Consider the following 16886-nt stretch of genomic DNA (forward strand, 5'->3'; position numbering starts at 1 on the left):
CACATCTTTACTGCAATATTGTATTTTGCTTTTATATAAAATCCACGGCTCTGTGAATTTGCAAAGCAAGAGAATGCCAATTACCAGAGAAATAAAATTGGGACAGTAATACTTTTGTGCCTGACTGAAATATATACAGTACTGTCTAGACATTGAAATCCTGTAGTTAGAATATTAAAATACAGCAATAACACTATGTATTCATATTTGAAATTAAAGCATTTAGTAGAACCCACACATGAGAATCCTACAGATAGATTCATATGGAGATGGTGTTCTGAGAGTTTGGGTTCCACAAAACTCAAGTTGACTTCCAACCAATCAAGTGGCCCAAACTGGGCCACTTGGCTTCCAGGCATTCATTGGCTGGAGCACATCTGATTCTGTTCATATACGCTAGGGACAGACATTATACATAAACAGTTTAAGTGATCAGAAACTGTTTTAAACCTGTAACAGAACATAAGTTCAGTGCACATAAACCAGTTTCAAAATGGATGAAACTGGTTTAAGATAAACCTGGTTGAACGTAGTATCAGACTTAACTGATTTGGGTCAAACTGGTTTATGCAATGTCTGTGCCAGACCCCTTCCTGGTTTAAGTTTAACCAGAGTCCTCCAGCATTGACCCCAGCATCCTGGCCCCAGCATTGACCAGTTGAGGGTGTTTCAAGTGAGGCTTCTGGGTCTCTAGCCTGCTCTCTAACCTGGGTCTGCCTTCTTGGCCCTGCTATGGGGTAACCCACATGGTTGTGGGAGCTGGGGTTATTAAGGTGCCCTGACCCACCTTTCACCAGGGTGGTAACTGGCCTGGTATTTCTTAGGGACTCCTGCACCACTGAGAGCCCCACCAGGCCACCTACTCCCAGCAGGGTACAGTTTTAGGTCATGCCCAGGACCAAGAGCCTCCAAACCACCCCCATAAGCTCTTGCCCTTACCTCCAGGGTTGTTCCTGCTGCAGCTCAACTAGGTGATGTTTCTGCCTGGCTGGCAGCAACAGACTGGATCCTTTATGTACAAGGTTCTCAAAATGGCTGCCACCATCAGGCACCTGCTGGATGCCTGACCCAGCCCTTAAGGTGGCAGGCATCAACAATGTCCTGCCACACTGGCTCCAGAGAGAAAGGCTGGCCCCGTCCCTCTGCACCCTAACCAGAGCTCCAGCAGAGACTGCAGACACAGCAGGATTTGTCTTGCTTCCCTGTTTTTGTCGATGGGCTTTTGTTTTGTTGATGAACTGATAACACAGTGTTATCAGCCCCCTGCAGGCTCCTCACCTGTCAGGTTTGCAGACAATCTGAAGCAGCAGGGAGAGGGAGATTGAAATGCTCAGTATCATTAACAGTTGTATGCACTGTACATACCCCCTTTGCCTCAGAGTGCTAGGCAGGGGGCTAGGGTCTGGCAACACTCCCACCCCTTGAGTAGTGAGTGGGGAAAAGCCTAGGGTGGTACAGGCGGGGTGAGGGTTTACACCCCTCCCTAATCAAAGCATCCTGCCAGGGCCTGGCCATGCCCCCTGCTCCACCTCAGCACTGTGGAAGTGAAGGGACGGCTGCTCTAGCACCTCCTCCCACCCCCAGCTTCTAGCCTGAACCACTGCAGGCATGTGCCTGCGTTTCTTCAGTCCAGAGGGCATGCCTGTGCTGTTGCAAACCGGTTCAACCTAGGCAGGTTAGACTAACTTGCAAAGATGGAATCAGTTCAGACTCAGGCTTTTTGAATGTCTGCCCTTAGCCAAAGACTAGAACTGGTTCAATGGGAGGAATGCTGCTTGAGGAAACACAAATAATTTTTTTAAATTGTGTCCTTGAAGGGGAGAGGTAGCAGAAAATAACAGGGTCAAAATAAAAAGATCCTAAGCCCTGAACACATTTTTTTAAATGTCCCATGTAAACTTGTTGCCATACTGTGACCTGGCTTGGCTTTGAAAGGTAGGAGCCATGTATGCAACGCCAAATTTCTCATTCTTCTCTGAATGTTGGTTGAGGCCTGTGCTAGTGAAGGCAGGAAATGTGAGTACTCTGTTAATTCCACCTCAGAAGAGAAACAATTGTCAACTTTGCAGTGCCCATTTTTCATAAGAAAGCAGCATATTTTGACCAAACCCTTTCCAAGAAAAGTTTTATTTCAGTCATATCAGTTCTGTAACTTGTTTTTCAGTTCACTTGCTGAACCAAAACAAGTAAATATTTGGATTGGGTTGACAAAACTGCTCTATTTTTTCCCCCAGTGAAACAAGAAACAGAAAAAATGTATATAGTTTTGTGTCAAAAAAAAAAGTTGGTGTTCTGAAACAAAATAATTCATTTTATTTTGTGTGGCCACTTCTAAAATTGAATATAGGTATATTTCTTTTTTTTTTAATATACATATCTGAATTGTTCTTACTTTTTCTCAATTAAATAAGGTATCAAATTTGATACAAATTTACAAATCATTTGGTTGAACTGAAGATACATTTTTCAGGATGAAAAAGGTTTTATGTGGAATATGTCTCCTAGTTCTAATTAATAAGCAATTTTTTTGTTTAAAAATGTAGTTTTGTAGAAAAATGTTGACCAGCTTGACGATTTATTCATTTATATGATGCTCAAAGCATGCAAGGAACTTTTCAGGCACAAGATTATTCATCACTCTGAAGAGTCCTTAGTCTGGCAGACTGATTCTGCCTTTCACAGTGCCATGGAGTAATAATCTGTGAGCCAGGCTATAACAAGTGAAGGCAAAATATATAGCTCATAGGGGGAACAGTAGACAAAGGCATGAATAGAGGTTGCCTACACAAGACTAACTATGATGCCTGAAAAGAAAGAAAAGAGAGAAAAATTAATCAAAGAAGGGGAAAGAATCTTCTTAAGGTTATACTGGAAGATTGGGAGATAATAGTAAAAATGTTGCAATTAAATACATTAATTCTTATAGAGATACTACATTTAATTGCAACATACGGACAGTCAACTTCTTATCATAGATGTAATGCTCCATTTTAGCTGTTTTTGGAAGGAATGATCTTGAACAAATTATCACTTTTTCAAATGTTTATCTTTTTCTAATATTGGTGATCCCTTTCTAAGGGGTCCTCCTATCCCTGCCCATCTGTTTGAATAGATCTAAAATTCAAGGTTTTATTTTAATCTTGTGAAGATTGTCACCTCAAATGTTGTTGTAAGACAAACAAAACAATGGGGAGCTTGGGGCAGCAGTGATGCACGGCAGCAGCAGCAACTTCTGGTTGCTGCTGCGCTACCAGTGTGATTGGGAGTGGTTGAGGTGGCAACTATTATTTCCCCCATACCCTCCTCCCCAAGTCAGAACCCAAGGCAGCTGTATTGGCCACCCCACCTTAGTTACACTAATGGTTGTAGTGGGGGTGGAACCACAGGCCAATGAAAAATCCCACAGCTCTATAGGTTGCCAATCTCTAAAGAATGCCACCCTTGACCAGCAAAAGGTTATTATATCATCAATGGTTTTTGTGAGACTATTGACAAAAGTCTCAGTGCTCGTATCCTGATCTGGGCACACTATGCCAAGGGAAGTGCTCTGTGTTATAATTAGTCCTACGTGTACATTTTATCTCCCAAAAAAGGAATGTTAGCTTCTTGTTGCTGTGAATTTTAAATAGATATTTTCTTTTCTTTGGCTTCAGCTTTTTGCATATGCAACGGACTTTGCCAATGTAGCAAATAAGGAACATTCTTTTCACAGCACATTTGTAATGCTGCAAATTAATAAACACTCATGTTTACATTTACAACCTACAGTCTATTATCAAAATCTCTGGGATTTTATGAGCCTGGTCCTTCTCCAAGGACAGGATGGAGAGAGAAGGTACCAGGAACTTCCCTTTTCCAGCATAATGGGAGTGCAAGAATTCAGTATAGGACTAGCCTATCCCTGAAGTCACAGGGGAGGGTTCTTTGGCCATTCACTGCTTCCTCCCTAAAGATTTTATAGTAGCTATGCTTTGCAAAACCTTAGATTTGTGCCAGTCTGAGGCACAATGATGTTCTGTCCAATCTCCAGTGCAAAACTGACTTTACAAGAAGCCACAGCCAGAACTACTGGCAAGAGAATAGAAGCTGCCTCAGATATTGAGTTATTCATACTATTCTTATATTTGACCTTTTGAAATCTTATGATCAAAGAATTAATAGATATTTCCTTAACAGTTTGCAAATTCCAGAATAACCTTCCACTCCCAAACACAGGATCTGCAGACAGCTAAATGCCAGGAACTGTTTATGTTTTCCCAAAAGACAGCAAAATATAATATGATTCTTGTAACTAACCTAAGAGCAGTGATTTCAGACAAAAATGAAGAAAAAAGTTTGAAAATCAGAGAGATATTGAATTACAGTAGAGCAGAAAAACATGAGGCAAGTGCATAAGTGATAAGAACAATTAGAGTTACTGTAAAATGAAGCCATAACCAGCCTCTGTAAGGGGACCAGAACGCAAGGCAAAGAGGCAAGCCAAAACCTAGGACCAAGTATTTGAACCTGGACACGAGTAGTCCAAAAGCTAAGGCCAGGAGGCAAGCCAAGGGCTAAGACAAGCGAGGCAGACTAGAACATAGGTGGTTCAAAGGCTGAGGCTGAGAGATGAGCCAAAGGCCAGGCCCATGAGGTTAGCTAGGATCAGAAGCATAGAGGAAAGTAGGAAGCAGAGACACTGCCAGGCATTAGAAACAGCAGCAGAGAAACTACCCAAATATCAGCAGCTCCCAGCAGCCAATCCCCCAAAACAACCAATCCAGATCAGCTATTAAAGCTATTGTCTCTACTGGAGGCAGACTCTAGCTCAAGCCAAATGAAACCAGCTCTGAGACACTTGCAACCCCCTACCTAAGACATGGCCCATTGCTCAAGGGAACCAAAAATATGAAGATGAAACACAATTGTTATTTTAGGGAGGCAGCACAGTCAAGTGGATCTGGCACTATGCCAGGAGTCAGGAGACCTGAGCTCCCTTTCCCAGTTTGCTCATTTAACTGAAATGTGATCTGAGGCAAGTCATGTCACTTTTGGTATCTGCTCCATTCCTTTGCTGGTCGGTTTAGATAGTAAACTCTCACTTGTCAGTCTCTTGTGGGCTAAGATCAAGTGTTTGAATGGCAATGTGTAGTGAAGGGTTCACCCTTGTCCACTGCACTGTGGATAGGACACTGCACAAGTCTTGTAATATGCTTCCCAGTGGCCAGCTTCCAGTGGGAGGATCTCAGCTACACACCTACTTTATGGAAATGGGGGACTTCTCCCTAGCTTGCTCCTGTGCCCACTGGCTAAGGCGCTAGTGAGACTCAAGAGCATCTGACCCCCAAGCCTCTGCACTTAGGCCTGCACGTAGGACCCCTGCCAAAGGATTTGGGAGTATCTGAAGCCCCAGGCTGAAAGGTCTGGGGTGGAGAACACTTGCCAGTTGTAGTGTCCCATATGCTGCTTGAACGAGAATTAATCAATCAAGATTTGGATTTGGAACTGAATTGGCTAATTTGACCTGCGATACGAAAAAATTTTCCAGAAAAAAAAAACAACAAAAAACCCCTCCCAGAAGCAAAGACAGATTCCTATCCTGTGTTTGTATAGTACCTAGTTCAACAGGGCCTTGTTCTCAGTTGAGGCCTTCAGGCAGTATGATAATAAAAATAATTAACAGAAATATTCATTAAAAAAACTTCTAACTACATTCTCTGTAAGGTCAGTATGAAAAACACAATTCAGTCATTAGTGTTGAAAGGAGTAAGCATGCAGACCCCATATCTGTGGCAGAAGGCTGTGGCTGATGATTTAAAGATCACCATCACTAGCACTGCTTATGCAAAATAAGTCAGCAAAAGTTTGAGTCTATCCTGAAGCATAGGGACTGTGACCTCCCCAGTCTTCAGGCAAAATCTGGAACAAAGGAATGTGATAGCAGTTGTACTGATAATATTTGGTGCAAAGGGCAAAACATTATTCTGATGACCCAGCTGAAAATACTAGACCTGACTCAGAATAAAGTCTGCTGAATTGAATATTTATAAAAGAAATACATTAGCTAGAAAGGACACACGTCCATTGTGCCAGTAAGAAAACTACTATAAAAATGTTAAAACAATATAGCAGGCATTGATTGTGCATGGGACCAAATGTTGAAACTCAGAGAGATGTAGAGGATACATATAAAACTACCAAGTTGATCATCTTTTTCTTTAAAAAGTTATTGTTTAAAATGGCTTAAAGGATAGAAGAAGTAGATTTAAATCAACTCTGGATGCTGATTTAGAGAGGCAGCATGGTGACATCTTGGGAGCCTGCATGCAGCAGCAGCAGCAGCCAGGGTCTTCAAATCTTGAAGGTCTGGTAAGACTGACACCTCCTCTCCTCTCACCCCTCCGCTGCATCTCTGCTGAACCAAACTTCCTAGCAGTAGGTATGACTGACTGAAGGTGTGATCAATGACAGCAAAGCAATTAATTACTGAATCAAAATATTAGAAAATCAAACTTGCTTATCAGGGATTGGAGAAAACTAAAGGAGGAGCTGATACTCCTTGAAAGACTCTAAAAGAATGCTTAGGGCTAAACTTAAACAAACAAGTGAAAAACAGAAACCTGTTCTGAGACAAATAAGAACAAGAACAACAATCTTTTAAAAATAAAGAAATCAGCTGAAATAAACGAAACAGAAATACATAAATAAAATAGGGTGCACATTTTCCTTCTTTTTATGTTTGTCATCAGTAGTTAATGTGAGGGTATGATTTCTTAGCAAATCTTGTGAATACAGTACATGACACGTGTCAACACTAACTAGACTAGCTAAACATTAAAGAAAACGATACTTTCATTGGGTCAGATCCTGCTTTTGTTTTCAATGTAAGATGTTTTCAGGCTTTTTTCCCCAGATAGTTCAAGCAGATGTTGCCTGTAAAAGTCTGATGTGTTTGCATGCTGGCAACACACCATGGTTCATCAACTAGCCCAATAAAGCTAACTTTTTGTAATTCAGTATATCCCTTCCCAACACTTTTTCTAACATGTGAGAGATCTGAGAAGAGGAAATCTAAGGTAAATCTACACGCTATTAACTTTTTGTAAACAGAGAAACCTAGGAGTTCACTCTGGCCATTTCTAGTAAATGAAGCTGTATAACATCAACTCTCTTTTTCCAGTCTTGGGTAGAGATGGAAGACCAATACAGTAACCAGAAAGCTCATGTCTACAGTATTCCCAAGATGGCAAGCATCCACGTCTCCTTCCATGAAGGCTAACAAAACTAGGCTGGCACAAGGAATGCCTGCATATGCTGGACCTGTTCATGAAGTACAACAAGGTTTGTTCTGACTCAGACTCACCCTATTCTCATACAATCATGGAAACTAATTCCTACTCTACCATGGACTGAACTTCACAGGCACAGTCAACTGAATGACTTAACAAGTGGGCCTTTCTAGCCTTGCTATTTTTCTTTTCTGCAGGCACAGTGCAAGAAATGCACAATGTCCTTCAATGAAGAAATGTTTCAGATGATACCAGTGTTGGGTTGTTAGGCAAAACAGAAACTCTCCATCATTTAAATGTCTCCATTTCTGATCCTATTGGTCCTATTTTAAGCAGCATATTTTTTCATAGACTTACAGATGTTATGACCAGAAGAAACCATTATAATCATCTATAGTCTGATCTGCTGCATTACAGAAGCTACAGAACAATACCCTTTAATTTGTCTATCCAGTGCGGTGGACAAATACAGTACTTGCATTTTATGGAAAAATCCCTGGAATAAAATGTAACAAGAATATAATCTAAACATAACAAGGCCTTCATTAAAATAATATCAATCCACTAAATTGATTATTAATCTACTGAACACTATAGTTACCAGGTTTTATAACCAATGTCTACACCAAGATTTTTTTCTTTAACATTTTTAAGAGTTCAAACTTATGATTACACCAGTGATACCAAAAAAAAAAAAATATATATATATATAAGACACTAATTGTTAATAGTAAATCTGGTACATATGCCCAGAGCATTATTACTGCACTAATCATGAGTAATGATTAAATGCATTGCATACAATTTTAACATTATTCAAACTGATAACTGTAGCAAGCAGATCAATATCTTTCAATGAATTGTGCCCATTCACCAAGTTCACAAATAATGTGATTACTTACTACTTCATGTTTCTGGAAATTACTTCAGAGGCCAAATGGCATAGGCCAGGACTATTTGTTACAAAAATAAAATAGCATGTGTACAGTCACTGCACTCCTAAAGATAACTGAAATCTAATTAACATCTGACTAATTTCTAAAAATATAACAGCTTGCAGTAAATTGCTGCCTTTATAAATATGAATGTCAATATTCTATTTCTGAGAAAGGCTTCTGTTCTTCAATTATATGCCATGAAAAGCTTTGGTATTGTGCAATATGTGAGGTGTCTACTTTGTCTGCAGTACTAGAGTACACGAGGGGATTATTATTTTTGTAAATCCAAGAATCTAATTTTATTTTCTTGGCTGAATTAATTCTGAGTTATAGGAGTGAAGTGGGCCATTGCAGGCTCAAGCACTAACCAAAGACTGTAAGGTCTGTTTTGGATTGTAAAACCCAAAAGCCTATGGGTCTAATGTGTAACCTCTGTTCTTGAAGCCAAGGTAGAAGCAGAATTAGATCCTTTTTCTATATCTATTGATGCATATGGGGTGTTCAGAAGATATGCAGACATAAAAGCCATTAACTGAGACTACAGTGACTTGTTCTGGATACAGATGTATATTCTGCATATTCAGGTATTAGGGCTGTGCAAAACTTTGGTTCCTGATACAATTCAGTGGAGATTAGGCCCAATTCGGTGGCCAAATCTACGAATCTGAATCAAATCAGAGAACCCTTTAATCTCTCCGAATCATATTGGAACCCTCTGAATCAATTTGGAGAGATTCGGAAAGATTCGGAGATTTGGACATAAAGACAGCTTTAAATGTCTTTTCTACATACCTCTAGGTAGCAGGTGGCTCGTGAATGCTGCGATGCTGGGGTACATGGAGTATCCCACAAGAGCGTGGGGGGCTCACCATCGTGCTTGGCAGCAGAAATGGAGGTCCACTTCTGGGTCTGCTGGCGAGTGCACTGTGGGCCCCCCTGCACTATCCCCCGGCTCAGTGACTGGTGCCTCCTGGGTCTGGGGGGGTACCCGGGGTGCCCCTGCTGATTGCTGAGCTGGGGGGCAGGGGGCCCCCCATTCGCTCCCAGGCAGACCGGGAAGTGGACCAGAAGTTCTTCTGGTCCACATTTAAAGCTGGGTCTATGTCCAAATCGCTGATTCTCCTAATCAGCATCGAATCTTCAGATTCAGACTTGGCTGAATCAAATTAGGGACCATGATCCAAATCAACAAACGAATCACTGTCTCTGATTCGGGCTGAAACTGAATCGAATAGCAAGCGCTTTGCACACCACTGGCAGCTATCTGTTTGCATATGCAGATACAAATGAAGGACTGGAGTTTGAAAATGAAGGACTGGAGATATAACTGAAATTTGAAAACCTGGCTATAACAAGAAACTTAATTCAATTTGTAGGTACCTAACTAAATATGTCTTTAATCTCTTTCCCTGACAGTTTATTCCAGACTTAAATTCCTTCACCTACTTCACTACTTCATTTGTAGAGTCATTAGTTTTTCATGCATGATATATAAAGATTAGCACATATTAGGGCTATGTGAAATTTCACTGGCCATTTTGGTTTGACAGTTTTGACTCATTCTGAGGTCAAAACAGCAAAATCAAAATGAAACAAAGGTCTTTGAAACAGCCTCAAAACAAAATGAGGCTAGTCAAAACATTTTGAAAGTCGAAATGTTTTGATCATAGCACCGAGGATGGGAAGTCAGTCCAGCTGGGGGATAGGACCAACCTAGCTCAGCTCAATCTAGCACTGGGGATGAAAAGTCAGCCCAGCTTGGCTGACTCCCTGTCCCCAGCCGATCTAGCGAAATGTCGAAACAGTCTCATAGATTCATAAAAGTAGGGTCGGAAGGGACCTTGTAGATCATTAAGTCCGACCCCCTGCCCTGGGCAGGAGAGAAAACCAGGCTCAAATGACCCCAGCCAGGTAGACATCAAGCCTCTTCTTAAAGACCCCCAGGGTAGGAGCCATCACCACTTCACTTGGAAGTTGGTTCCAGATCCTAGCCACCCTGACTATGAAGTACTGCCTTCGGATGTCTAGTCTAAACCTACTCTCTAACAATTTGTGGCCATTATTCCTTGTTAAGGGGTATTCCTTGTGGGGTGCTAGGGGGAACAGGGTCTCTCCCAAACCCTGCTGGTCCCCCCTGGGGAGTTTATAGACAGCCACCAGCTCCCCCCTCAGCCTTCTCTTGTGAAGGCTGAACAGGTTAAGGTCCCGTAGCCTGTCTTCATAGGGCCTGCCCTGCTGTCCCTGGATCATGTGGGTGGTCCTCCTCTGGACCCTCTCAATGCTGTCCACATCCCTCCTGAAGTGCGGTGCCCAGAACTGAACATAGTACTCCAGCTGCGGCCTGACCAGTGTCGCATAGAGGGGGAGGATCACCTCCTTGGTCCTGCTTGAGATGCATCTGTGGATGCACGACAAGGTATGGTTAGCCCTACTGACCATGACTTCGCATTGTCGGCCCATGCTCATCTTGGAGTCAATAATGACTCCAAGATCTCTTTCTACCACCATGCTCTTGAGAAGGGAGTTTCCCAGATTATAAGTGTGCTGCTGATTCCTACTGCCTAAATGCAGCACCCTGCACTTGTCAGTATTGAAACCCATCTTATTTTCTTTAGCCCACCCCTGTAACATGTCCAGGTCCTGCTGTAATCTGACCTTCCCTACTAGCGTGCCCACCTCACCTCAAATCTTGGTATCATCAGCAAATTTAAACAGGCTGCTTTTTTGTTTCAAAACAGCCTCATTGTTTCAACAAAGCAAAACGGAACAGCTGTTTCGAATCGACCTCTCGAAACTCAAGGTGAAACGGAATGGTGCCATTTTGCACAGCTGTAATACTTACTGTTAAAATGCCTCTCTAAAATCTGGTCAATGAGAAATGAGAAATAATATGGATGGTCTCAACCTTTTTCTCTCTCAATATTGTCTCTCTCAGGTGGATCCAAGATCATGGTAAGGGGGTGCAGTCACACCCCTTCAGCTGTGGGGTGCATGCACATTGAACTCTCTGAGCTCACCAGCACATCTGTGCAGCTCCTACTGGAGTTCCACATGTTCTGTGAGCTCTCTGAGTTCACCAACTGATGGGCACAGGCTCCGAGTGGAGCACCAGCTTTCACAAAGCCCTGAGGTCAGATCTGCATGAAATCAGGGGTTCCAGCCAGAGGCAGCACAGATAAGCTGGTGGGCTCACTGCATGTACTGCACAGGCAGGGGTAGTGGGGAGGTACAACCATAGATTTGCCCCTGCCAAGATAATATTTGCTGTTTGAAGGCAACAAAAGCAACACCATGCTCTTCTTTCCAGCATTAAGAGCATTTAAAACAACAACTGAGACTTCATTTGCTTGCAGCTGCTATGGGGGTGGGCGGGGGAAAAGATGAGTTTACACAATTTAAATCCTGATGGACCATTTTAAAAGGCAAACAGAATGCCATTTTAGCAGTCTCTAAACATATGCTTCATGCATGCTCACTTTATCCTGAACCAAGACATTCTTAAAATTTCAAGCAGGAAAACCTGCTCTGGTTACCTTGGTGATAAACTAAAGATAAAAATTGCACGTAATTGTTGCTGATGTCACCACTTCCATATTGTTTCCAAGGCTACAGAGAATCTCAAATAATTGTGATGTTTCATTTCTATACTGTATTGGAAGCCCATTTCCTTTTCTCTGTAAATTGCTTAGTACTGCAGGTAATCTATCTAAGCCTTATCTAATAAGGCATCAGTAGCCTCTCAGCAACCTCTCCTAATGATGTAGATTTATATATTGGAAAAGTAGCTACCTAGATCTGTACTGTGCAATTTGACTCTTACATTAGCTCAATTATTTTTATCCTAAGAATCTATTTCCATAACAAAGTACCTTAATCAATCATACAAAAATATCAGAACAGTAAACGCCTTACTGCAAAGAAATATTACATGTAAATTATCTACCTAAAGGAAGCTGTTCTCTTTCCTGAATGGCAGAAAATTGGCTGTTAACTATTTATAACTGACTGATTTCCCACCCTGCCCTCAAACTCATTTTAAATGCAGAGCATAAGTACTCTCCTGTACTACAAAATTTCAGCCATGCTACATGTTCTCCATTATATCCTCTGGTTTATAATGCAACATAGCAAGAATCTCCTTAAAAGCAGTAATTATTGTATTTAATGACTGTTTCACTGTCCTTGGAGTATGGCTGCTTCAGAAAAATTACAGTTTATATCAGTAACTATTGTAGTTTCTTAGGAATGATTGTTTAATTGGTGACCAGTTCTGAAACATATTTAAATGATAATACTTTTAATTTGCAATTATTTGCAAAGCAGAATTTTACAGTGTGGCACAGTCATGTAATGTAACTGGAATGCTGCATTTAAAATGCTGAGTTTTCTCAAAGCAGACAATAGTTAGCGGATGTCCATCTACCACCTCTCATGTTGGATGTGCCTTTCATCACTTGACTGCACTCAGACTGCAGGGCTTGACCTTGTCAGCATGAAATTTTCCACTAGAGCAAAACAAAATGGCACTTACTGTATCTTAACAGTCTGCTCTTACTTATGCAATGGATTCTGAATAGCAATAATTTACTTTGGGCATTGGTTGACTAAAATAGCTTATGTGCATTTAATGCATGAAATGGGCTACATATGGATTCACTAACAAATCTGGCAGGCAACTCAGCTCCCTCCTAGAATTGTGAGAAGGTTAAAAAGCAGGACACAGAGCAAAACAGAATATAAGGCGTGATCCTTTTCTTCTGTTTGTAAAGGAAATGGCTACAATATTAGAGCTGAGCAGATACTGTCAGGTTGTCCCATGATTCTTTATTTGCATTTTCCAAAGAATTTTATTTCAGCTGTGTTCACACCTCTTATCTGCTCCTTTTCATGAATGATTTTGCAAATGAGTTTATTGGCAGATCTGTTTGTTGAAAGTGCATATTTTAAACAAGTATGGTAGGGTATTCACATAAGACAATATTTTTATCATTGTAACAGCATGCATTCACATTTCTAAATAGACTTTTGTCCAATTGAGGAAGAGGAGTATACCATGTCACCATTATTTTGTCCAAACAGCTGGAATTCTGAATATTGAATATTCACAGCGAATTTCATGTGAACAGCTACAGACCACAAACTGCTTGCTGAAACTGTTTCGTGAATAAAGATAAATAATGAGTGCCTCTGCAAAAATCAAAACCTATTTGTACATAATTTGTGAACAGAAAAACCCTGCAACATTTATTTATTAAATTTCTCATTCACCTAATACTAATGGACATATAGTTTACACAATAGTTTACTTACAGAAAATAGTGTAGACCAAAGGCTTATGTTTAAGGAAAGGATTATAATAATGTTGTAATAAGATGTTATAACATTAGGGCCTGATTCTCCATTGCTTTCTAAACTGTGTAGTTAATTATGTTTGTAGAAGGCAAGCACAGAAGGACTGTCAAACACTGCTATCTGGTATGACTGGAGAATACTGATGTGGTAGCTATTACCAGTATTTGGGCACACATAATGACTGCATATGGTATAAAGGAGTGGTGAATTAGACTCTCATTTTCCTACAGTGTGACTGCTAAAATCCACAAAACAAGCACTACAGTGGTTGTATCCATTTTAGGGTCTAAAAGGGCAATACTTAATCAATGTACTTTATATACCTACAGAAGCACATACATAGAGCTGTCTCTGCTTTTTAGCAACAAACACTATAATTAAAATAACACTACAATCAGCGACACATGGTTGACTCAGTTCATCCTGGAACAATTCAATTTAAGCTGTAATGCTCCACTGATGAATTTCACTATTTTAAGGTGACTGGATTTTGTGTGCAGTTCCCTACACAGCTCTGCCAGTGCAGAGTCCTAATCCCTAGAACAACCACAGACACAAAATTTTAGCATTCTACAGGTGACACAAAACTCATTGCCTATGCAAATAAGACATATTTTCCACAGACTCCGTAAGGGGAAAAAACAACAACATTAACCTGCCTTACTCCTTGGCTTTCATGTTGCTGTGTGAATAATTTAATGGATTTAATTGTTTTTATGACACTGTTGTGGAGGGTGCCTACTAGCACACAGCATTGCCACACAAGAAGACTTAGTTTTGAGGGAGATCTTCTTATTGCTCCTGTTTCCAATCCACTGCATGATATTAGCATCATAAGGGTCATTTGGATTTCCCCCAAGGATAACTAAAGTTTTGGTTCAAACTTTGGTATAGCAAGAGGAAGCATCTTAAAGCTTTAGAAAAGTGTCCATGCCCAAAGCCCATGAATCTACTTGAGGAAGAGCAATGGTTGGGATGGTGACCTCTAGCTCAAAGACTATTTTAGCTTTCCTTTTGACTCCTGTTTTCTAAATCAATAATGGATTTCCTTCTACAGATGTAAAAAAAAAAAAGGAAACTACCATGTAATTTTCAGCTTTCATTATATTCAATATTCTAAGAACACCTTCAATACAATGCTACAGTTATAAATGGTAAATGGTGACTAAATGGCAATGCTGCTCTTTTTAAATTATGGTCATTGCACTGATTTGCTTCCAAACTTCTCTGAAGAGAGTTGGAGAGCTAGGGAACAAAGAGGCAAGGAGTCAGATTTTCAAAGTAATTAGGCAAGGAATTAGATATCTCCTGGGATTTTCAAAAGCACCTCAATCCCACTGAAATCAGTGGAAATAATGCTGGACACTTTTCAAAATCTCAAAAGTAAAATGAGATAATGGAGATAATAGGCAGTAAAGCACAAAGGCACTTTTGAAAATTCCTCTAAGCATAGTTAATCTCAGATTAGGTTTGGTTTTTTTTTTTAAATAGTTGTCTACTACCGCTTTCAAAAGAGTTACTTCTGATCTACATTAATCTAAGAGCAAAATCTGGTTGTGAGCAACATATCCAAGAAGTCTGGGACCAAATCAGAAACAGACTCCAATTCTTAACTGCAAACTCTTTTTAACCTGAAAACAGCTGCTCTCTACCACGCAGAATGAAGACCTAGGTCTATAGATATAATACATCTGCAGCCTGGATATGAATATGTCACACTGCACTGGTTAGTTTATGATCATCCTACGACTGACAAATATATTCGGGTCCCCAAATCCCCAGACTATAATGCAAGATACTTATCTCTTCTTTGCCATGTTACTTATCCTAGCCATTAGTTTTCTTTTCAAAATGTTCCCAGTACTACTAGCTTAAGAGACTTTATCTATATGATGTAATGCTTTTCAAGAGATAACATTAATTTGAAGAATTTATGGGTCTATTCCACTTTAGAATCATTCTTGGTTCTAATGATAGTCAACATTAGACAATCTTTTACTTTAAAATATTATGCGAAAACAAGCATGCTTAAGTAGTGGCAGCAGATGGAAGAGGTTAAAAGTATCAAATCCCAAATCACCAATTTAGCTAGGCCACCTTCCCTTAATAATTTAGACCTTTCTGTTGGAAATTTGAAAATATATTCCAGACAGATGACATGTTAACAGAATCATTTCATGGTTCAGTATCTTCTCAGTATGATTTATCTCTATCTGTAGGCACTGGAGGTCCCTATTCAGGAGATTTATGAGCTAGGTCCAAGAATTCATTTTGATGAAGGAGAATGTTGGCATCATTACAAACTAAAATATTAACTTTTGCTTTAAGTTAATGCTTCTCTCTCGTTACCAGTTTTAGGGCTAAAATATATGCCTGTAATCCCAATGCTGCCCCCTCACATAAGTGGACAGCTGCCTTTGAAATAGGTCTTTATAAAATTTGTACATTAGTTCACAAACACATATCCCTTCCTCTTCTATGTAAGAGTTAGGCAAAGAAAATGAGTGTAGGAAGAAACTTTTCACTTGAAACTTAACTGCGGCTGCTTTAAGACTTAATAAATGCAATGTCTTATGGATCACCCTTCCCTCCCTTTTCAGACATGGCCCTAAAACAATGCTTGAGTCAAATTCAGCAATTGTTTACACAGGAATAACAAGACGAGAAATGACTCTTAAGACTCTTTCAGCAATTTATAGCAGCTGGAACTGTTTGGTGTGGCCAAGTACTCCTCAAAACTCTCCTCTCTAATGAACAATGTGAAGGATCTCAAAAACAAGTGAGATTAAGCTAAAGATTCAGATCTTAATCAGGACTGTCAGGATGTAGTAAGTAAATGGGAGCAAAGTGGAAATAGGGAAGGTAGAGTACATTAAGGGGCAAGAGAGGCAGCATGGAAAAGAGTGAGAGTGGCAAGAGGAGTAACTCAGGCAACAGAGGGATTGTGAGGAGGTATGGAGGGAGGAGGCTCTGATAAACAGCCAGTTAGTATACAAAAAACAATGTCTAGGGGTCAGAATGAAGTTCTACTTCTGAAGTCCTTTTTTGTGAAAATTAGAATAGTCCCATAACCTCTCTGCTGGATAGTGCCTGTGTTTTATTTTCAATTATTTCTTAGAGCAAAAGGAAGTATTATAAATACATTAGAGGCACAGGCCACTGGGAATTTACTGATTTTGTCAGAAATGCCATTTTGTTGAAACTGAAACAATCTGAGGATATGGGTCAGAGTCAAATGAATGTCTACTGAATCATAGGAAGTTTAAGTCAGCTGGAAGTTCAGATCAGATAGAACCTGGCCAGCCAGGCAGGCCAGGGTTTGATGATC

At 40.3% G+C, this 16886-nt stretch overlaps 1 protein-coding gene across 1 annotated transcript in view; it reads right to left on the reverse strand.

Annotated features, from left to right (window-relative positions):
- Window positions 1–16886, reverse strand: part of MYO3B (myosin IIIB) — a 367182-nt gene that overhangs the window by 307808 nt on the left and 42488 nt on the right. Inside the window, exon 7 of the mRNA XM_059726270.1 lies at window positions 940–1035. Within this exon, the coding sequence (XP_059582253.1) occupies window positions 940–1035 (96 nt within the window). The remainder of the gene's footprint in view (window positions 1–939; window positions 1036–16886) is intronic.

This window comes from Alligator mississippiensis, chromosome 4 (genome assembly GCF_030867095.1).
Source record: "Alligator mississippiensis isolate rAllMis1 chromosome 4, rAllMis1, whole genome shotgun sequence".
NCBI classification, from domain to species: Eukaryota; Metazoa; Chordata; order Crocodylia; family Alligatoridae; genus Alligator; species Alligator mississippiensis.